This window comes from Olea europaea, chromosome 19 (assembly GCF_002742605.1).
Source record: "Olea europaea var. sylvestris chromosome 19, O_europaea_v1, whole genome shotgun sequence".
NCBI classification, from domain to species: domain Eukaryota; kingdom Viridiplantae; phylum Streptophyta; class Magnoliopsida; order Lamiales; family Oleaceae; genus Olea; species Olea europaea.
The window spans coordinates 9918595-9942866 of NC_036255.1; the positions used below are offsets into that span (position 1 = coordinate 9918595).

Sequence of the window (24272 nt, forward strand, 5' to 3'; positions counted from 1 at the left end):
TCATCCCTCTTGATTTGTTGTGTTTCTTCCAATTTTCCTGATTATGTTTAATTGTTAATTGTATTCTATATCAAAGTCAATAATTAATTTTAAATTCGCATTTTATAGACCAACACCTATTCAATTATAATTTTTATCAACTTTTTATCATGATCTACTAAAAATTTAATTTTAATTCTATCAAATGGGGGTTTAATATTCATAGGGACCCCATATTTCGAAGTTGACATAAAGCTCCAAGTTATCTGGGTGGCTAGGCTGCCTTGAGCAAAATAGTTGATTTCTTGATAAATGACAACCAACCTTTAATGATTAATGACAACTGACCTTTATCGACAAATTTTTAAAAAGTAGATTAGTTATGACGTAGGGTTTGATCCTAGAGAGTTAGGCTATAGTTGATTTCTTGACAAATGACAACCAACCTTTAACGACAAATGACAACTGACCTTTATCGACAAATTTTTAAAAAGTAGATTAGTTATGACGTAGGGTTTGATCCTAGAGGAGATATGCTATAGGTACAAAGTTGATTTACAAAATTAATTGATAAAATAATATCTATTTCAGTTATTTCAAAAAACAAATTTTTAAATTATTGAAAATCAATTACTTGAATTTTACTAACTAAATTTGTAAACATATTTTGTACAAATAGTATAATACATCCTGGAATTAGCCAGCATCAACCACGTGGTAGAACAGCCGGGCCTCACAAGGTCTCGCTTTATTAACAAATAGTATGCGTGGCATAGAAGAACCAATTTGCGGAACTCAAATGTCTGAAGATTGCCACGTGTTCTCTCTGTCTTGCATAATAGATGCCCCTCCTCCCGCCAACCTAGCTCCCACTCTCACATATTTACGCGCATTAGACGCACAAAACGCACAACCCAGAAGTGTATGGTTCAGACGCACTCCATAAGTGCATTATTTTCATTTCAAGAAAATTCAAGAAAATCAGGGATACTGTGTAAAATTTTATTCTTGACTCGACTCCTACTTGCAAAAATTCAATTCAGTCTGTTCTCGATCAATTTCATGCTTGGAAGATATTTGAGGGATTCTTGTGCTTGAGTTTCGTCTTCCAAGAATGTGATTCGGTAAGTTTTGGCTTATACGTGATTGTAAAAATGTCTAGGGACATTAGTGATCCAATGAGGGATATCCCACCTGGGATTTTGCTAATTAGGAGCATTAGGGGAAGAGATTGGAACATAAAAACTTATAGATACATGGTTTTGATTATTACGTTCATAGCGTATACTGGTTACCATGCTTCAAGAAAACCCAGTAGTATAGTCAAGAGTGTCCTGGATCCGGAACCGAATAAAAATTCGAACTTGATTATTCCTTGGCCGGTTGGGGATCTCTTTATTGGGAAGGAAGTAATGGTGACTAATACTAGCATTGACGCGGGTGGATCTAGAAATAACAAGGGTTGGGCACCATTTAATGGAAAGGACGGGACGTCGAAATTGGGCGAGATTGATGTTGCATTTCTGGCTTGTTATTCGATGGGAATGTATGTGGCAGGGCATTTAGGCGATAGATTGGACCTTCGGTTGTTCTTGACTACTGGAATGATTGGAAGTGGCATTTTTGTGGCGCTGTTTGGAATGGGTTACTTTTGGAACATTCACGTTTTCTGGTTTTATTTGGTAATGCAAATGGTTGCCGGGTTGTTCCAGGCTACAGGGTGGCCTTCAGTTGTTGCTGTTATTGGTAATTGGTTTGGCAAGAGGAAGAGGGGATTAATAATGGGAATTTGGAATGCTCACACGTCAGTTGGAAATATTTGTGGATCGTTGCTTGCTGCTAGTGTTTTGGATTATGGATGGGGCTGGTCTTTTATTCTTCCAGGCGCATTTATATTCCTGGGTGGGATAATGGTGTACATGTTCCTGGCTGCTTATCCTGAAGATGTTGGATTTGCTGATCTAAATGGTTTGCCCGTGGAGGCTGCAACATTGCCTGATGACGTCGAAACTCAGATTTCGAAAGATGTTATGGCTGGAGATGAGCAGAATACTGACCCTCGGTTTACTTCTGTTAACAGGAGAAGTGTTGGGCTTCTTGAAGCTTGTTTAATACCGGGAGTAATTCCATTTGCACTATGTCTTTTCTTTGCAAAGCTGGTGGCATACACATTTTTGTACTGGTTGCCATTTTATCTTAGCCACACTGGTATTCCCCGATTCCCAATATTTCATTAATCTTATATCTCTGTCAGTGTGTTTATGTGCATGAGCGTCCTCTCCACCTTTTATTTTTTATTTTTTATTACTGCATGTATACTTACATGGATTTATCAAGTTGTTTGGTCCTTTTCACTTGGCACTTCTATTAACAACGCAAGGAAATTCCAATTCTTGCAATACTAAAACAGCCTGGTATGCCTTGATTTGCAAATTTCTATTAGTATTGTACTTTAAGAACCAAAATGAAATGATCAGTTCAAGATAGAAGATTCATGGGCATCTCTCCTTGAGTAGGAGCTTGATGAAAGCCAGAACTATGTTTAATGGGGAGAAAGAGATACCAACAATGTTATGTGATCTAAATTAGTTGAGTCAAGTTAGCGTATTGTAGTTGTGCAAAATATTTAGCAAAGTCCATGTATGTTGTGTATAGGAACGTTTTAAAAATACTGTAGCGCTTCAATGGATAAAGTGAATCGAGCTTTCAGATTGTGGAAATTAAGGTTTAGTTTGAGAGCCTGCCATTTGTTCATTTTATATCTGTCTTCTATTATTACCTATATTGTAATTAAACTCAAACTTGGATGTACCAATTGTCAGTAAATTTCAATTGAGACCTTTAAGAACATAAATTAAGTTATAATTTTTCATTGACACTTTGTAATACTTTTTTTTTTTTTTTGCATGAGATAGCAATAGTACCCTGTCAGGCTACTACTTGATGAGAGAAATGCCTTAGCAGCTACTTGATACCTTCACGGTTTGATTTTTATCAGTCTCAAACTAGATATATTGAACGACACTGTGAACGATTATTCATGGATGGACTGCTGGCATCTGTAAATGACTTAAACCTGGGAGATAATTTTTTTTTTTTTTTCATTGATTGAAAGGCTAAATATCTCATCTCTAGTGTAATGTTGTTGAAATATTGTCAAAGGACAATTTATTGACAAAACATTCTTGCTATATTAGTTACATATGCCATCAATTTCTGGTGTGTACATACAAGAATAATGACAATCATGGAAATGGATGCAGGGCAATGGATAATTGAATATCTCACATTTAATTAGATACAATACCATAAACAGTTTAAAGTTTTTGGGTTTGTTCTATTTGGTTGGCTAAGCACTATCTGAAATTAAAGGATTTTCATAATGAAACAAGATCTAATTACAAGAAAGAAAAATTCTACGGTTTCTTTTGGTAATTCCGTTGTTGGTATTGAATGATTGAATTGCATTTAGATAGTAAAGTAATCCATAAAAGTAGCACATAATTAAATAACAGATCGGCAAACTGGAGATGAAATTGATTAGGGCTCCTTATGCAAGGAAGTTTCATCTGATGGCGGGATGGATGATGATGCAGAGTGGGGAAGAGATGGAGGTGAAGTGAAAGGAGAAGGTGGCGATGGCAGTCGTGGCAGAGGTAAGTTGGGTGAAGGAAGCTGTGATAGGATAGAAAATTGAATATGACAAAAAACTTGAAGATAATTCACTGTAATGACTGGCATGTTGGTAGATACACTGAGTGCATCAGAGAGATGGAGAGAGCAATGATTGGGGAGGTGGTTCGTTTTAAAGAAACGATGCCAGCAGTAAACGGGGGTGGGGGAGGAGGCAGTATAAGCAGCAGTTGACATTAGGGTGTGTGGGCTTGCATGAGAGGGGGATTGAGAGAGTTTGCAGCTAGTGGCATTCTGGATGATGGTGTGGCAGTGGTAATGTGGGCTCAAGACAGTTGAATTTGTTTAGCATTTTATGGACAAATTAGTCGCTTGTACTCAGTGTGAGGGTAAAATGAATCGCTCCAATATTGTTGGATGAGAATACTGACGCAATCTCATTATCTTACCAATTGGCTTATCAAATGCACGAATCATTTAAGAAGTGGACCACGTCCTTCCTGCAATGGATTTAACTAATCTTGCAGGTCTCTGTTGTTGAAGAATTGATAGTGCATCTCGAATTACTGTTCAATCTAAGCATGGATATATATTTGTTACAGTTCTGTTGGCGTTCAAGTTTGTTAAAAGCTGTAGTTAGTATCTACTCCTGTCTGCCCCTCCGAAGAATGAACCACCATCAAGGTGGCAACAGGATAGATTTGAGTGAAAATATGAGCTCATACATATGTTCATTAGGTTGAGGTCATTTATTATTTGTTCAAACAAGCTTTCTAGTAATTGCGTCGGTCCTCGGATCTACAAAGATGGCTAAATGTGATTTCTAAAACATTTTAGGCTGCAGAACACTTGGAATGCACATACGTGTAGAAGAAAAACATCTATATGGTCGCACATGCGCGCATGCAAGAGCGCACGTGTATAAATGTATAGGGTGAGAGAATGGGTGTGTTGTACACACACAGATGCCACTTTGAAATATCTAAAGATACATTTTGTTCCGAGTCTAGATTAATTAGTGTTTCTTTTGATTCTTAATGGTTAGATAATGACAACTACATAAGAAACATATGCACCCTCTATTTCAAATTATGTGCCATTGCACGGATAGAAATAGCAATTAGGTAGGAGTCTTAAACATGTGATCTTGCATATTTCTCTAATTTTGTTTCTAAATATGACATAGAATGTTATGTGGGTCATGTGTTTTTAACTTAGAACTGGTAATGATACAAGGTTGGTATTATTTCTTAAGGCCATTGGAGAAGTGGACATAAAATAGAGACTCCGGCATAAGATCCAGACTGGGAGATTCAGCCTCAAACAAAATTACCAAAATATAATAGTAGACTACTACTGCAGAATGCATTTGGAACTGAAAATGAAAATGAAAATTTAAAACTTCTTTGCTGGAGTCAAATTCACAGGAATAATTGCGAGAATATCTGGGATGTATTTGACTCTTGTCGAGTCGTTATCACTCCAAAAAATAGTTAAACTCGCTATTTTAGTATCAACTGCCTGACATTTTTGAATGCCTCATTTTCTCTTTTATTTAAGCTGATGGACGTTATAAACTGCTCAATATAGTTCTAATTCTAGACTAGATACTTTGCATTTACATTTCTCTTCTCTGTTATGTTTGAAATAACACCTCTGTCCTATGATCAAAGGCTGATAGACTTAAGATTTTGTTTTTGAGGGTTATTTATTTGTGTTCAAGGTTTCTCTTCCTCATCTGTATTCCTCTCATACTGTTGCAGCTATTGATGGTGAGTATATGTCAGTGAAATCTGCTGGAAATCTTTCTACTCTGTTTGATGTTGGAGGAATTGTTGGTGGAATTCTGGCTGGTTACATATCTGATAGGCTCAAGGCTCGGGCCATTACAGCGGCCAGCTTCATGTATGCTGCAATCCCTGCGATGCTTCTATATCGTTCCTATGGATACATGTCTAAGTCCATCAATGTTGTACTCATGATGATAGCTGGTTTATTTGTTAATGGGCCATATGCACTCATCACAACTGCAGTCTCTGCTGATCTTGGGACTCATAGCTCTCTAAGAGGAGATTCTCGAGCACTGGCAACAGTTACCGCTATTATTGATGGTACTGGTTCTATTGGTGCTGCTCTCGGTCCTCTTTTGACTGGATTTCTTTCAACAAAAGGCTGGGACGTGGTTTTTGTTATGCTAACAGTTGGAGCTTTCACTGCGGGTCTCCTTATATCGCAGCTTGTTGTAACTGAAGTTAAGGAGAAATTTTGTAAACAAATGCCCAGTAGACAAAATGATCTTGCAGGTGACATTTTTTTCTCCTTTATACTTCTTCTATTCTTTCTGCTTGTATGTGACTGTTCCTCAATTTCATGTCATTTTTTCTACATATGAAAAAAGAACACACATAATCTAAGAACCAAGAAAAAAAATTGCATTCCTCAAATACTATACTTGTGTGATACCGAGTTTTGAGCGAAATAAAACTGGCTTTTTATGTTTTTAATGTTGTGTTGGAGATTGTTGTTTGGCAGTATAGATTGTTGTTTCATTTTGCTAATGATTTTTATTTCTTTACCATCTGACATTGTAAGATTAATAAACTGGAAAGCTGGCAGCCTGGTATCGATGCATGTAGAAAGACCAATAGTCGACAATGAATGCAGTTTCTTAACACCATATAATATCATCTTTATATTTAACAAATAGGAAAGTTTGACAAGTACATTCTTGTCTAGTGTGTTTAACATACAGCAATATGTAGCGTCAATTGATTACATTCTGGTAGAGCGTCTTGACTTGGCTTGAGGTGTCATCATAATGGAAGATGGATCTTTCACGGCATCTTTAGTTTCTCGGACTGTTGACTTTGGGATAGGCTTGAAAGGCTGGGTATTTTTGATACTGTCTAATATCAAAAAGGGATGAACTTCTGCACAGGTTGAAGTTCTTATCTCCTGCAATACAGCCAGGTTTCTGAATTTAAGTCACCTTGAAGTTTAGGTTTGATTTGAATCTGTGTGCATTGTTCTACTTAGCCTAGAAAAATGAATCCGTTTGAATGTAAGAGTTGGGCTGATGGATGATCAGACTCCAAAGAGGTTCACTTTACTGAAGCACATTATGGCAAGATGACTTGTATGTAGCATGAGAAGTATTTCTAGGTGTTCTGTGATTAGGGTAGGTGAGATGGAATGTGTTGAAGCTGACAAATTCCTATGGTTGCCTTTATATTTCATTGATCCTTTGTCCAATCTTGTCCTTTGATTTGAAAGGAGGACCTATGTGCTGCAATGTATAATGCAAAAGAGCACATCATTTAGATATTTTAGGATCGTGTAGTGTAGGAGATAATGAAATTTCTTTGGCCAAAGAAGTTCATCTATGTGTAAAAATTGGAGTTGTGGACTTCTGAAAGAGGCACCTCGTGAACACATACAAACTGTATTAGTCAACTTCTCATAACATAGAAATGCTAGGGTCATCAGCAGCAGGGAATCAATGATGTAACCTTTTCATTTTGCCAAATAATTAAATACTTCCTATAATTCTTTTAATTGACTTGCAATGGTTCTGAGTTTTGACCACAGGACCACTCACTTATAGCTAGGCACCTCCTGGGGGAATACAATTACGAAATGCTGATGAAAGTCAAAGGACAGAAAAGAATATCGTTACCTGGAAGACTATAAAATTTTAAGATTATTTTCTAATTTGTTAATTAAGATTATTCAAGAGGGAACTTTGTTTAGTTGTTCAAATATTTGTGGATTAGCAAATATGTTTGTTCTTCAATGAATCAGAGAAGGTGCCTGATAATCAGGATCAAGTGAAACATGGAGGTTCTGTAGATGTAAAGTTGTTTAACATTTACATATTGCATACTTTGCTAACGGGGTTACTTATCACTGAAGAAGACAAAAATCATGTGCAGAAAATGCTTTCATGAGTATTCCGTAGGTGGATGACATGGGGTTACTGTGTGACTTAGACAATTCTTTTTTCCACTCTTGGCAAGGGGTGGGGTATTCCGGTATTTTGAGTTCTTTGGAAAATTTAAGATAATTATCTGTGTTTGCTAGTATTTTTATTTCATTCTGGATCTTGGTAACAATTAGAAATGATTGTGAGTTGAAACAGTAGATGATTACATATGCTTATAAGAGTTCCGGGATTCATCATAATGATGCAATTCTTGTGCTTTTTTGCATTTTACATGCATCCTGATATTGGATATTGTTCATAGAAAATCATCTACAGAGTTGCCATCTTATGAAATTTTGGGTGCTACGATGGGTCCTTTTCTGTGTTCAGTTGAGTAATTTAAATAATAGCCAAAAGATTGCATACTTAAGTGGCATACTGATTTTTTCCTAATTAAAAACGGTGATCTGGGAGGAGTATGTACCTTGCTCATCTGTTCTATGCCATGGATTAACCAGTTCTACATTGTGCATGGACAAATTTTGCATGTTCGACTTTGTAAGATGGAGTTCGGGCTTCTCAGCCTCATTTTGAGTTAATGCATCCTTCCCTGTTTAAAATTTTCTCAGATCTTCTGTAGTAGTTTTGCTCTATATATCATCTTTCGTTCACTTAACTATATTTTCGGGACGAAATTTGTGGACTTGATTGAGCAAAATCTACCCTTGCAGGTCCTGCATCTCATCCCCTCTTGAGTGAAAGGAGATGACCAGATATCCTTCTGAAGAATCACAATTTGGATATCAAGTGAATCGGGAATAGAAAGTAAACATTCAAAACTATACTGTATTTTATAATTTTGAAACTTTTTGTAATAGCTGGCTAGGGAAATGGTATTTTCCTTCAATTTTAACTTTCATGTGTTGTACAAGTTTGTGGATTCATGTTTAAATAAATCTTTGAGTGAAGAAATGGTAATTAAATTGACTCAAAAATGTTAAATAATCACGAGATAATAGATTCAATCTTTTGATCTGGCCGCGGAAAACAAACTGATAAATAAAATTTTAAGCAGGGAGGAGTGAACCACATGTATATCAGTGTATGAACGGATCGTATTTTGAACTGATTCTTATAATATTAAACAAGACGTGTTTAACAAGTTAGATGGTATATATAGCCCCTGTTTGATCCCCATTACGTGGAAAAATTAATATGGGGAATAGTATTTTTTTGAAAAATGAGAGGTTGAAAAAGAATTAAAATTTTTCGATTTACGTGTAACATTATTTTATGGAAGATTGTGTGATTGAAAATAGGAGATGGTATATATAGCCCCTGTTTGATCCCCATTACGTGGAAAAATTAATATGGGGAATAGTATTTTTTTGAAAAATGAGAGGTTGAAAAAGAATTAAAAGTTTTCGATTTACGTGTAACATTATTTTATGGAAGATTGTGTGATTGAAAATAGGAGAGAGAAATGAAATATAATAGAATTTAATGTAATGAGGCTCAAACATGGGCATATTTATATGGCCCATCTTTTGTTATCGGTAAAGAAAGAGGTCTTTAATCAATTTGGCGTATCACGCTTGTTAATATGATCTTCTATCTAGCTACCTCGTTCACCATCAAGGGGGTTTTCTAAAGCCTTACATCTGTTTATTCGAGTGTCCAATCTGTCATTGTACATCGCCTTTCAATCCATCAAGGCGGTTTTCTAAAGTCTTGCACCTGTTTATTCGAGTGTCCAATCTGTCACTGTACATCGCCTATATTTTCGAAGTCATGTCTATATCTTGAGCCATGCCCTCTAGCCTAGGCATGTGAAGGGTCAAGAGGCTTATTAGGTTTCTTCAATCTTCAAACTATTTGTGCAAATTCTCCAACAAAGAGTGCTCTTTTTAGTCTTTTGCAAGAGCCCAAGGTGAAACTTGTTGATGATCGTAAATGAATAAATTTCCAACATAAACTCTGGTTTCGATTTATGCTTTTATACAAGATGGATTTAGTCCATTCACTCTTTCAATCCGAAACTATGGGGGTGTTTGGTGAGGATTTTAAGTCAATTAAAATTAATTTTTTGATCGTTATTTTACTATTTTAGCCGTCATTTTTGAATTATTCTCTCACAACTAGGACCCACTTTTATCTCTAATGATCAAAAAATCAATTTTCAAAATCCATACCAAATACCCTCTATATATGAAATGTGTTCAATGTTCGAAAGACACAATTACAGTGGACCACCCATTTTTACAAAGAAATTTAAACAAAAAATTGATATAGAAGATTAATATTTTAACGATACTCCTATCTTTGATGATGAACTGGATTTTGAGATTATCAAAAGGTCTCATTATTTCTTGGTTGCTCCTCTTTGCAATTGTTCCTGCAATTGTTCCACAATCATGGTCTATTCTCAGTATCCATGCTCAAATCAACGAGATTGAAAACGCGCTCAACTATTTTCACACTTTCTCCTTTCATGAAGTCATAATCTTAGGCAAAGCTTGAGATTAGGTGTTTTAGGTTCTTCGAAAAGAGGACAAGAGATGGTTTGAAGAGGACTAACTGGAGGGATGGTGGAAAACTGAGTTAATTGTTTCAATGGTCACCGAACTTAGATCAATGTTTTTGATTGGTAGCTGAAGTTTAAAATATCGAGTTTGTTCATTGAACTCAGGTCCATGTCTTCGATTGTCACTAAAGTTTAAAATGTCGAGTTTTAGCCATTGAACTTTGAAAAATATTGTACATTAACACTGAATTTTGAAAAATGCTGTACATTATTCACTGTAAACTCAATATTTTTCAACGTTCAACAGTTATGCTAGTAAGTAATATACAGCATATTCCAAAGTTCAGTGACCAGAACTCGACATTTTAAATTTCAGTGAGCCATCGTAGACATGAATCTAAGTTTAGTGAGCAACTGAAGACATGGACTTAAGTTCAATGATCAAAACTCAACATTTTAAACTTCAGTGACCAATCAAATACATAGACCTAAATTCAGTGACCATTGGAACAATTAACTCGTGGAAAACTACCAAGGCAAGTGGACCTGGGTGAAGAAGATAAGGATATAATGGTCATTTCATTTTCATTTTCCTTTTCCCTTTTCTACATTCTCTATTTCTTTATGCTCTAATTTAAAATAAGGGTAAAATAGTCATTTTATTAAAAGATTGACTTCCTAACCGTCAAATAAACGATTTCAATCCTAACAGGACGATGGTCACTAGTGTTTGGTAGTGTAGGATAGGTACGTAGGGTGTCAAAAATGAAAGGTCTCGAACCCCGACATCGTGGGAATCTAACTACATTTTACCCTAAAAAAATTAGGGTGTGTTTGATACACCAAAATTTTCCGAATTTCAACAACATTTTCTAATTTTTAAAGTGTTTGATGGTATATTTTTCCATGGAATTCAAAATCTTTCTTTTCTTAAAATTTGAAATTTTCTTTGTTTTTGGGGAAAATCAATTCCCACCTATTACTGCAAGCGCGTGCGCGCGCGCGCACACACATATATTTTATTTATTTATTTATTTTTTTGGTTGGCAAAGTTAGCAAATTTTAAGAATTATTGTAAAAAAATATTTCCCTTCAATTGACAATTTGCATGTAAAACAAAGCCAAACAAATATCAAAAGATTGATGATTTTCTTGATTTTTTTTAAATATATCCCTTTAATTGACAATTTTCATGTCAAAGAGAGCCAAACGAATACCAAAAAACACTTTTATTTCAACATTTTCCATGTGAAAAATTATACCAATCAAACATAATAATTTACAATTCCCAAGAAAACAATTTCTAGGCAATTTAATTCCCTAAAATTTGTTTTCAATTCAATTCCATTTTTACAAGCAAACGAACCCTTAGTTAACAAATGGATTGAGTTTTCGTGTATAAATAGTTTACTCAGTACCCATTTCACAAAACGCATTTTTTCTATATTCATTTTCAATCACATATTCTTACAATAAGGGTGTGTTTGATTACATTTATTTTCCATGAAAAATATCAATTTTCCATCCAAATTTTCACTTTGAGTGTTTGATTGCTATTTTTTTTCCATGGAAAACATTTTCCAACTTTTGAAAATATGCCTAATTTTCCTTGTTTTTAAGGAAAATATTTTCCTTGGGTAGAGGTGGTTTTTATTTTCCACAAAAGATGAAAAATATTTTCTTTTCTAGGTAATATTTTCCATGTCAATCAAACACACCCTAAATTATGTTTCATATAAATTTAAAACTTTTTCCTACTTTTTAACCACACATTCTCCAAAAATTTACTTTTTAAAAACTCTTCCCCACAAATGTATTTACACACATATATATAAAATCTGTTAAAACAAAGCTTCATTTTTTTCTTTTTCCATCAAATGCTTATCACAAACTCAATTTTAATAACATGGGGTGACAACAAGATTTGAACTCAAGATATTTAATCCACTATAATACTGAACTGAACAAAATCCTCTAAATGCACCCAATATCGATATCAAACCTTCATCTAAAAACTCCAAATACTGTAAACCAAATAAATGGAGAGCAGCAGTCTAAACTTGCTATTCATTTAGCTTTCTCGTCTTAATTGATGGGAAATGGTACTTAACATATGACCAAAATAATTTGTATTTTCTCTATTTTCCGGTTAACTACTTCGCTAGAGGACTTGTAACGTAAGCATACACGCTAGAATGAGGTACCACAAAAGCTCTAAATAATAAGAATTTATTTCACCGGATGGGTAAAATCTCACCAAATAGATTACTTATTTACCTGATACAAGTTACAGGAGGCAAAACAAATAAATGGCAAAAATTAACAATCTCGGTCCATTGCGAACCAAAATGAATTCCAAACTAAGAATGAAAACCTTCATTTTCCCGGTAAAAATGAAACCGACGTTAAAATTTTAACTTGGATCATAAACAAAAATCTTGCTAAAACCAGTTCCATAACACATACCAAAACTTGAAAACATAGTACTTGACAATGCCAAACCAAATTTCACTTCTTAGATTACAACAACGATGTTTCAAAGTCTAGATGAAACAGCAACAAACCACATTCTTACCATTCGAATACTAGCGCCTTCTAGTGGAGCTGAGAACACATTTAACATACTTACCAAAATTGAAGGTCCCCTATGCAATACTTCTACCCAAGCAACATTTCGATCCTGAAATTTTTTTTAAAGTGGTAATTTAGGCTATGATGCAGTTAAATCGGTAGATATACACAACTCATATGTACAAATTCTGCATTTACCACACTAATGAGACAAACCTATACAAGATACATCCCCAAATTTCATAATTTCATTTAGGATCCTAAACCGATTCACATCTCTCAGAGCATTGTATTCAACAAAATGCTGAACCCTCCCAAAAACTTGAAAAGTGATTACAGACATCAATGCTTTAGGAGAACGGACGGATGGAACAAAATAAAGGGTAAGACAACTCACCATAGTCGATTTCCATCTATCAATTTAGTATCGGTTATAGGATTTCCCAAATTCATCGCCCCTTTTATGCTCAAAGTCACTGTAAGTGACGTGAGGTCTTGAAGGATAATTTTCCATAGAATTTGGGTACTTTCCCGTTGACTCGATCGGCACATTGGTTCCAGGACCGGAATAGTTAGCATTGCCTGAAGAATTATCGTACTCTGGATAACTAGGTTGTTTATAATCACTAAACCCAGAAGCTGAAATATGCTGGTGTGCATGTTGTCTCCTCTGGATGTTAGCTTGAAGAAACTCTTCCCACTGTTTTGCCTGTGCACCCCTAAGCATTGCCAATTTCTTCATGTAACACTCCCTAATTTCTCTGACAGCCTTAAATTTGAAGAAGTTAATATAAAAGGAGTCAATAGTCGCATAGTCAAATTCAACAAAAAGATAAGGCAGCTCTCTTCCCCACCGACCTTTAATGGGAAAAGTCATTAAGTTTAATTGTAATTTATATTTATTAGGAAAGAACAAGGAAAGGATGCGTACTTAGATACGCATCTCAAAAAACGCTATTGTGCTTGGACATTCCTAAGATATACCATCATTAACTAAAATAGAAACAAAATAATAGAATGTAACAAACCTCACGATGCTTGTGAATTTCTTCATCTTCTTCCTTGTCTCGAATTCTCACAAGATCCATTGCTTCCCTTTTATAATCCGATTCTATTTCCTCAAAGGTTTGGGGAAATGCAGGGTATTCAAACTTATGGCAAGATTGCATGTCAGACCCACGTCTGTCAGCATCCAATCCATCGAATCTGTAGCCCCCTCTGCTTTGACTGCGACCATCATACAAATTATATGGGTCTCCCACATAAGAGGGGAGTGCTGGAGACCTTGAATGGCTTGATCGACCTCGAACACCATCATTACCATAAGCTTCACCAGAGGAAGAGCGAGTTAAGCACTTCCATTCAAGATCTCTAACAACGGAGGCAGCTTTAACATGACACACTATCTTAAATTCTCATAGTGAATCCAATCTGAGGCAAATGAGTCTCCATATCTCAGTTAAAAAAATTATTTGGAGACCACCCTTTCAATTCAACCCAAGACATATCTTTCAGAATGCTTGAACGTAAGAACTTACCTCTTTCTGCAAAGAATATGATAAGAAACAAGCAGGATAAAGAAAAAGATGGAACGGCTGAACAGAAAGAACTTATAAAAGGATACACCCTTATGAGATTGTAAATTACAAGTAAGAAATAACCCTCAGTTCAAGCAGAACAAATATAACCATGCTTTGCCTACCTTGCAGAGAGCCCCTCGATAATTTTCGCAGATCTTCACAAACACGGTCTTCCACAACCTTCTCCTGTCTTCCATATCTATGTGGGACCTGCAAGGCATTATGTGGACTGGGATTGGATCTTTGGGAATTAGAGCGTACCAACCGTGAGCTAACAGGACTCTTGCGTTCAGGAGACCAGGACCTGGAGATTGGGGAGCTTGAGGAATGCTTATGCTCACCCTCTTTTTTAACTTTATGAACAGCATCAACACCTTTTTTCAAGACCAACCTATCCTTGCCACTGACAATGATAAATTTTTCTTCAATTTTGATTTTGCATCCTATATCCTTTTCAATCTCATCTACTACCTTTTCAGTGAATAATGCTTTCACATGAGGATCTCTTGCAGGCACCCGCTCAAAATAATCTTGAGACTTGCGATTCGCTCCAAGAGTAGAAGGACAACCCTAAATTAAATCATTTAGGCATAATAAACAAAAAAAATTATCCATACTTGCACACATGCACATAAACATGGCGCAATAATTTTAGAGAGTAGGTAGGCACAACATTAGCAATGACATTAATTGTTTTTATCGTTGGTAACAATTATATTGAAACGTGCTTATATATTACAATGAATCCATCATCTATCAGTAAAAAAAAAATGAATTTAAGCGGGAAAAATATTAGTCTACAGTCAAATTTTGGATTAAGCAGCAGGGCCTAATTTTTTTTTTTCTCAATTAGCACTGTTTCACGATAATTTAGTAGACTGCATGTTTTTCATTATCATGCACCATTGGCAGTTTGATCCTAAGCATGCGTACCACTCCCCAGGTAAAAAATGCTGACTATAACCTATTCAGGGATTGTTGGCAAATATTTTATAAAAAACTAGGACCCCATTGACTTCAATATATGCATACCATCAACATGCATATCTTTATCCCCAGCCCCTCCACCTGCTCTCTTCCTCTGTCCTTTTCCAGAGACTAAGGTCAGCTCCTTCAGATATGAGAATTTGGAACAAAAGCAGAAAAGGAAATCAAAGCAGCTCAACTACTTCTCTTAGCATATCAAAAGAGGTTCTTTCATTATGCCTCTGTTTGGTTTAGCTAAAAAGTTGATCAAAATCTAAGTCAAAGTCAACAACTAAACTTAACTACACATTTCTGGGACCATAACTTTTCAACCACACATTTTGTCTACTTTTATCTACTAAAAACCTGTTTTTTAGCTAAACCAAACAAGGGCTATGTGACCATAACAATCTAAAACAAAGGAAATAAAGAAAAGGTACCTGAGTAAAGTGGCCTGATTCTCCACATAATTTACAGATCATTTCCTCCTCTTTCCTTTTCTTCCAGTTCCTCTCAGTAGCTTTAGATTTAGCTTCCCAAACCTTAGCTTCTCGGCTAGTAAAATCTGTTGGGACAGCATTAGGGTCACGGGCTTCCTCTTCCTCATCTGAACCAGAGTTGGATCTTTTTTTTGTTGTAATTCTGTCTTGTGCATTGGTTGCATTAGGATTAGATCCCAGAGGCCCAGTATATGCCTTATAAATTTCACAAAAATCATCATCAATGTCCACCTCTACCCTGGCAGCCATCTCAGCTTCACTTAACTAATTTCCTGCCAGAAGAAAAGATTAGAAAGTTAAATTGATATCAAGCAGAAGACAGGGAAATGTACACAAAGATACGAATCAAATTATCTCATGCGCTAAACTAACTCCCCGGAAATGTCATCACATTCAGCATTTCGAGCTGTAACTTTTCCTTCACAGCCAATTTTTTTTTTCTGGCACTATAAACTCCTCACCCATACGTACACACAAACTAAAACTAAAAGCTAGAAATTCTCTGAAAGAAGATTAAGAAAAATGTAAGTATTTATTGCGAAGAGATGCAATGTATTTAAAGAAAGACACTATGTGCTTACAATGCAAAATACAACAAAAATGGTCTATGTCAAAGGGAAATTTCGAAACTCAAACACCACGAATTTTTTTTAATACCAAGTTTCTCATTAATAATATCTTGGTTGCTTAAAAAACAAATATCTCATTAAGTGATACTCTCACAAAATGTAATATAGTATATCCTCTCAAGTCTCAACTAAACAGGGAGGGCTTACCTACATTAATCCTCGAATATCATAAACTGATTCTACCTCTTACTTTATTGATTATTTTCTTTTCAAAATGATAACAGGGCATTGGTTATAATTTACACGCCTTGTTAAAATCCCATTTGTGCCGCTAAAATTTCTCGTTTTGCTTAGTCAGACTTTTTTCCTTTTGTAAGATATCACTTCAGTTTCAGGAAACCTTATGTGCATAAAGTGCTTTTTCCCAATACAACAATGCGTAGAATTCTCGTCAGAATTGCAATATTCCTTGGTGCACTAAAGTAATCGAGATTTCATATTTCTCAGTCCCAGCACTTCTCAGGGAGCATTGAGCTAAATATAATTAAGAAGGAAATAAAATTACCAATACTTTAAGCTTGTATGGTCAAGATGACATAAAAATGGAATTTAACAATAATTGAAATTGATACTGCAATTCGCCAGAAAAAAACTGATAAGCTAAGTTTGATAATTGGAATTCGTGAAAATATATTTAAAATGCGCTAAACACATAAAATCAATCAGATTCAAACTTAAATTAAAAAATAACGAACAAATAAGGTGAAAACTAATCCTGGGTGGTGGCGATTTGCCCTGAGTAATGAAACGATAATTATACAGAAAAATTTCTACTACGATTTTTCATGCTTATAAATGAAACATTCAAATGCAAAATATCTAACCTAGAATAAAAGTTTTCTAAACAAACTATAGGATCAAGTTTACATAAATTTCAACAAAATATGAAACTAAAAAAATATAAAAATTGGATGCCTAATGTAAAACTGCAAATGAATTGCACAATAAATTGAGGGGCAAAAAGAAAAGAAAAATAGAATGTTACCTGTATTGGGGGAGGGGTTGGCGGGTAGGAGCGAGAGACAGAGAGAGAGAGAGAGTAGGCGAGGGAAGAACCAATGGACTAACAGCTAGGGCTCGTATGCTTTTTTCGAGTAAATTTAATTAAAACTCAACCACCTTTAACCAATATTTCTATGTGCTCACTGAACAATAAATAATAATCCATTGCTCACTGATCTATTTAATTGATTACTCATTCATCAACCATTTAACTCCTGTCACCATCCACTAACGAAACGTGCCACGTGGCCGACGAAAATCCAACGTGGCACGTTACATACATGAAATCAGGCCACACATGGACAATTTTTCAGAAACACGTCAAACACCTGCACCAGTCATCCTTCTTCTCCTCTCTACCGCCATCTCCTCCCCTTCTCATCCTCACACCACCAATGCCACAGCCATCTTCCCCACCCATTCCTCATTCACAAGGCTTAAGTGCTTCTCCTTGTTTTTGATTCTCTAGTCATAGACCCTCTGCAAACATCATAGGCATGTTGAAGAAGGTCCTTAAAATGATAGATCGACTTCTTCTTTCCTGGGCAGTAAGGTCACCTATAGAATTTATTTGAATACTGAACGTTTTTAGGTACATTCTTCAATGGTTCATATCATTGATTAACGTACTTATCTAATCCAAGTTCTCCCACTTTCACGAAAGCCCTCGACCGCGATGAGTTCTGAGAGCCGCATATTTTAATTTGAACTTCCGCAATGAAATTCAACTTTGCTAAGAAATTTTAACAATGTGCAAATTTTGGGGGTGCTTTTAGGGAGCGACTTTTAGGGTTCTTCAAGGATTTGGGGTGAATTTTGGTTCTTCACACTTCACAGATTTGGGGCGAATTTTTTCGTTCTTCAAGGCTTAACGAATTTTATAAAGTTTCATTATCTCTCTTTTGTTGAGATGCAAGTAGGGATTGAGAGTCTGAGAAGTTCATCATGGTTAATCCAGAGGGGGAATGGGTGGTGGAGATGGAGGTGGGAGGATGAAAAAGAGAGGAGATGGCGGCGGCAGAGTGGAGGAGGAGAATGAGTAGTGGTTGCAAAGTTTGGCTACCTTAAAAAAAAAAAAAGCCACATATTGGCCGTGTCGGATTTCCGTTGGCCAAGTGGCACTTCCGTTAGTGGAGGATGATATAAATCAAATGGGTAATTAAGAGGTAAGGAAATGAATAGACGAGTGAGCAATGGGTTATCATTTATTGTTCGGTGAGCAAGTAGAAATATTAGACAAAGTTGGGTGAGCATTGGTTAAATTTACTCGCTTTTCTCATGCTTTGTTTTTGCATTTCATTAAGCTAATATTCGTTGGTTAAAATGCACACTCCATCCGCAACCTTTGGAATAATTTGCAAATTGGTTCCAAACTTTTATTTTAGGATCTAACTCCTCGATTTTTCGTTTTTGTGCATATTCATCCTCGTTCAAAGTTTTCCGTCTAATTTTGGCGACAAATTTATCAAAAGGACACTTATGTCCGAGGTTCAAATAAAAGAAAAGTAAAATGAAGGGAAATGAGAACTTTTCAGAATGGTGAAAATAAGTTATGTCCTCCCTAATTTTTTAGACTTTGTCTTAAACAATAAACCCTCGTTTAGTGGCAATTTTTCCGCAAAAAAAATCAATTTTTATATCGTTATTTTACTATTTCAGCCACCATTTTTAACTTTTTCACTTATAGGTATGACTCACTTTTCTCTCTAACAGTAAAAAAATCAATTCTCATAATCACTACCGACAGGTCCTAAGTCTAGTTCCATCCATGTACATGGTGTTCCATCTCCCTCGCTATGTGCACAAAGTTGCTTGTCTAATCCACGTGACAGACCCATAAATTCCTTGGATTTGGAATTTTTCATTGTTAGCAATGGGTTGGAGGGCTTCAGTGTTGGCTCGAGTATGCGTTAGTAGGTGAAGCGATCAACGGTGATGGCAAGAGGTAGGAGTGGAGTGGAGTGGGATGGGGGATATGTGAGGTAGATGATAAAAGCTTATTTTATTTTTCTCCTTTGTGTTTATATTTTGTTTATTTTAAAGTTGAGTTCAATTTTGTTGTTTGACGTTTAACAACGGCAAATTGAGAAATTAAAACTATCATTTCAAATGTTGATTGTTAATTAGTGAAATATCGAGAAAAGCAACGCTGAATAAAAAAAAATTTAAAAATATATAATTTTGAGATAGCAGACAACATTAACCTTACTAAAAAAGATCCAAACTTATAGTACTCTTGTTGTATCCTTCAATCGAATTGAATCAAATTTTGTTGTTTAATTGTTGGGTGTAAGAATATGTTTGCATGGTACAAAACAAAATTGTCCATGTATTTAATCACACCTTTAATAATAGAATTTGGATTGTTATGAAATATTTTCCTCAACCATGCTTAATATTTTGTTATACTGGAAACTTGTAATATATGCATGAGGTTTTTATAAATTTTAGTTATGTGTCATTTTATTTATTTATAGTTTAGAATAAATAAAATAATATTAAAAAAAAATCTTTCGCTCTAGGCTTGAGGCTTGACCTTCACACTTTACGTTTGTCAGAATCATGCTTGAAAATAGTTTCTAAATGTTAAAACTATTTTGAATTATTTTTTGTGTATAAATTCTACATATCAAACCGTAATTCGTGCATACGTACGTAATCAATTTGTAGTTTATACAAGAGTCATAACTCATGGTAAGGGGCAATGAACCCTATATCACTGGAATCAAGATCGAAAGGTCAAGCCTATTTGTTTGGACTTTACTTCGATGAACACCTTACAAATGTACTATTGGATCACCTCTAAATAGTAAGTACAAGCTCACTTGCATTTCAAGCATGCTCTTACGTCATGAACTCGCTCAATGAAAAATGCTTGAACATCAATGGGACATGTGAGAGACATCCATATTTAAGGTGATTATTACACCCTAGCCCGATTTTAAAGTTCACCTTGCAAAAATCATGTATAAGGTTTAATTATTCACAAATCAGATGATAAATTAATTATTTAATGATAGATAATAATATTCCACCCTATTAATTTGAGAGACATTGGAGCAACTTTAGAACAAACATTCCGAGGTCGCCATGGGTGGGGAAACATTTTACTGTTTTATGTATTCTATTTCCACTTGTTAAAATTTCTACAATCTTCTAATGCCTACTGTGGGCTTTGGAGCACCGGGGCGGTGGTAGAAGGCCATTCAGAGGTCGTCGTTGGTAAGGAAATCTAAGCATGCGTGGAAAAATGCTTGTCACTGGGGCATGGGTGGACAAACACCCATCCAATTGCATCAATCATCATCTTCTTCTCATCCAGAAACTTCTACCGCTGAAATGGCAGGTTCTACTGAAGAAAAGGCAGAATATTATGCTCATAATAATAAAGAAGCAGAAGGTGGGTTTCTGGCGCAGACAACTAAAATAGCACAACATAATGCAGCTCTTAAGCAGTGGCCTACTCAGTTTGCGTGGTGTAAAGTATGCATGGTCGAATGCACTAGTTTGGAAATCCTTGTGCAACACAAAAATGGAAAGCGAAATAAAAAGAATTTCCAACGATTAATAGAGACGAGGAATGCTAAAATATCTGGCACTGAAATTCTGGAAAAGCAGACACCTATAGAAGTTTTTAGTCCTCAATTGACTTTGAAATCTGATAATTTACTGGAAGGTGAAGAAAATAAGAAAATTCCTTCCAAATATTTGCCAACAGAAGCTGTTACCAGGAGAAGTAGGGTGGAATCTAAATAGAAAAATGATCAAGCGGATCATTCTGATATTCCCATAGAGCCGCAATCTTATTTACTAGAAAATAATCTTCATGAGTAGAGCTTGTTGGTTTCTTTACTATTTTGAGTGAGAAATTTTTGGTATGGTGAGAAAATTTTAATACCAAATAAAGTAGCCCATAAATTCTGTCAATTTTGTCAATAATTGCATAATTACTAGTATTGAATAAGGTAGGCTCAATAATAGTAGAGCCTATATATGGAACATGGTTTTGGGTTCCTAATGCCATCTATTCCATTCAGTTTTCTTACACCATTGTCAAGAAATTGAGAAGGCATTAGAAGCACTCCAATCCAAAATGTAAAGCTGCATTCTCAAATTGTACAATTGACATCAATGGCTGGAGGTATATTTTCGGTTCATTTAATTTCCGCAATTAATCTATATGCTATTTAAAGTTTATATGGCATGATTAGATCGTAAGTATATAGTCTAACAGTTGGTATCAGAGCCTTAACTTTACCTCTACCTTGTTCATTTTGCTCTCTGCAATTTTTCCAGAAATTTACTGTACTTTTTAGGGATTGAAAATTCTTATTTCATAGCTTTTAATGAAAAATAAGGCTAGGAATTGTTGTAGAATTTTAGTTTCGCAAGTGCACAACCCATAACAAGTAATAGTGAACCTAAGGGTCCGACTTGTTGATTCCACAATGACTATTTTCTAGCACTTAATTTAATTTTTCTTTAACTACTATTTGACTAAAACAAATTAAAAGTTGCAGAATCTGAGTTTTAGTCTAAAACCTAGATAATAAATGGATGCTCACACGATTGGTTGGAAAATTAAATAATGAATCCATGTTAGAGCAAAATAATTTCACATATTGATCACCTTTACATCTCAAATTAAGACTCAATTCTAATGTAGTGTTCGGTCGAATTCTCTGATTGTATTCAATTTACCCCTTTCGAATTCTCATTGAACCTATTCAACTAATTAAATTACATATCTCTATGCAAATTCAACTTAGTTAAACGAAATCTTTTGTCCTAAAAATTTAATTATAACCGTAATAAATGGTATAAGTATCTCTACTCATTATACCAATGTATTGGATTTTACTCCAAGGTCTAAATCCCAAACTCATATTTCTATTTGTAAAGAATTCACGAAAATCATCAAATTATTGATTAAATAATTTAATGCATTCAACTCATAGCAAAATCGACAAATGGAAAAATTAAAAATTAAGAATCTTAATAAGAGAATGTAAATGATCCCAATTGATTATATTATTCGCCATAACAATAAATTTATCTATTCATAATGCAAGAAGAAATATAGTAAATTGTCTTAAAATTCATCATCGAATTTGTAATAAAGATGTAGAAGAAAATATAAAATTCTTACACCAAAATCTCCTTCCCCTTCCAATCAATACTTCAACTATTCAATTGCTTGGTGTAATTCTCTTTGAATTTCTCTTTTGAATCTTCCTTTTTGTTGTATTGCCTTCCAATCTGTGAAGAACCCCTCAAAAATGTGAGAAGATGTATTTATAGGTGCCTCCTCCGTTTGTGTAGAGAGTAGGATTCTTTATGGACTTCAAAACAACCCAAAAATGCTCCCTAGATGACCCTGGCGCAGCGCCTAAGCGCTAGGAACTAGCGTCGCGTCAATTTAAGTGCAGTGCCTAAGCGCTTCGTCTGCAGCACCTAGTCGCTGGTGATAGCGCCTGGGTGCTATGATTGCAGTGCTTAGGCGCTGTTTCTCGGGTTCAAGTTTATTTTTTTTAAGTTTCGTAGCGCCTAGGCGCTATGAACGTAGTGCTTAAGCGCTGTCTTTCTGCCATAATTTCCTTTTTTTGGCCTTTTCGTTCGCTTTAATATCTCTTTTTGCATCGCATTCCCTAATCTTCAAAACAACACTAACAAACACATCAAAAACGTTCTATACTCATAAGATCTAGCAATTGATCAAACTAAAATTGTGCAAAATTCATGAGAAAACAAACTCATCAAATGCCCCGAGACTTAACCGTTTGCTAGTCCTTGAGCAAACAAACACACCAAACAATAAAATCATCCAACGATGATACACACACAAAGAGTCAGTTAGACAACTTATCTTTTTGGCTCAGCATTGATAACATTATATTACATTTAGGAATGGTGTCAAAATCACAAGTAAGAACCAAACTTCCACTCATACAATGCGAAGCGAGTGTGTGTGTGGAGGATCAAGTGTAGCGCCGTACATTTACAAGTTGGTTCACTTACCAACCCTCAATGGTCAATTATTTCATTTCTTCGCTAGTAAGATTCACACACTCCCAAACTTGATTCTTTTATTCTCTCACCATGGTGTAATTCTAAAGTTTAGTTTTACTTAAGATTTCCTCACACCACTCTAATTTGGTTTAGTTCAACAGGCAACATCAACAATTCATTCATGTAGTGATTCTCCCAATTTATGAGTGTTTCAACAATCTAGTGCACACTTAGTGATTCAAACCCACTAGTTATCTAGGCTTCCTAAGATCATTTTTTTTACCTCTCCATCTAGAATTCGGTAATCACCAAGCTTATACCAGAAAATTAAATGCACTCCACACAATCTTTTTCACATGCACGAAATCACCACAGTCTTAAATCATTTCTTTCACTAGTTAAAATGCTCCAAATTATAATGTACATAGTTAAGGGGTATTGACATTCATGGGTTAAGGGATTACAAACCTAAGTCATCTCTTTAGCCTCTGTGCATGAACTCTCATATTCCTGTACGATGCTCAACATAATACTCATGCATAAATATTATACCGCTTTATATGGATAAGTAGAAAATCCAATTAGAGCATATGATTCATCCACAATCCATAAACGAATATATGCTCTCAAATATATTCATCATAGCCGACAAAACTATCCAACTCACATAAGCATGCAACATATGAAAATTTATTTATTTATTTATTTCCACACAAAACAAGCAAATCACACACAAGCATTCGAGAGACTCAACAACATAAGCAAATGATATCACTTCCCCAAACTTAACTGAAACATTGTCCTCAATGTGAAATATAAACAAAAAGAGACTTACCTAATGGAAGACGTTAATTGTCTTCCTCGTCATCCGTGTCCCAGGTATTTGGAATTAGATTTGCAACGTGATCAAGTAGGAGAGGGGGTGGTGGGAATGTCCGATCAGAGTATATCGAAGCC

At 35.3% G+C, this 24272-nt stretch overlaps 2 protein-coding genes across 5 annotated transcripts; one reads left to right on the forward strand and one right to left on the reverse strand.

The window, feature by feature from the left end:
- The first annotated feature begins 801 nt into the window (after window positions 1-801).
- On the forward strand, window positions 802-8521 carry LOC111368765 (putative glycerol-3-phosphate transporter 4). The gene is made up of 3 exons (XM_022990193.1): window positions 802-2187; window positions 5376-5915; window positions 8266-8521. The coding sequence occupies exons 1-3, from the start codon at window positions 1134-1136 to the stop codon at window positions 8301-8303; spliced, it is 1632 nt and encodes a 543-aa protein (XP_022845961.1). The 5' UTR covers window positions 802-1133; the 3' UTR covers window positions 8304-8521.
- A 3886-nt stretch (window positions 8522-12407) lies between these two features.
- Window positions 12408-17392, reverse strand: LOC111368766. Of its 4 annotated transcripts, XM_022990194.1 has the most exons (7): window positions 17290-17390; window positions 15616-15947; window positions 14332-14779; window positions 14168-14173; window positions 13658-13956; window positions 13027-13398; window positions 12408-12738 (listed from the first exon to the last, which is right to left on the reverse strand). In XM_022990194.1, exons 2-6 carry the CDS (start codon window positions 15922-15924, stop codon window positions 13051-13053), a joined length of 1410 nt encoding a protein of 469 aa, XP_022845962.1. In that variant the 5' UTR covers window positions 15925-15947; window positions 17290-17390; the 3' UTR covers window positions 12408-12738; window positions 13027-13050. The 4 variants fall into 4 exon arrangements, with proteins under 4 accessions (XP_022845962.1, XP_022845965.1, XP_022845964.1 ...); XM_022990197.1 differs by lacking the exon at window positions 14168-14173; XM_022990196.1 differs by lacking the exon at window positions 17290-17390 and having other exon boundaries at window positions 15616-17195.
- Window positions 17393-24272: the final 6880 nt, after the last annotated feature.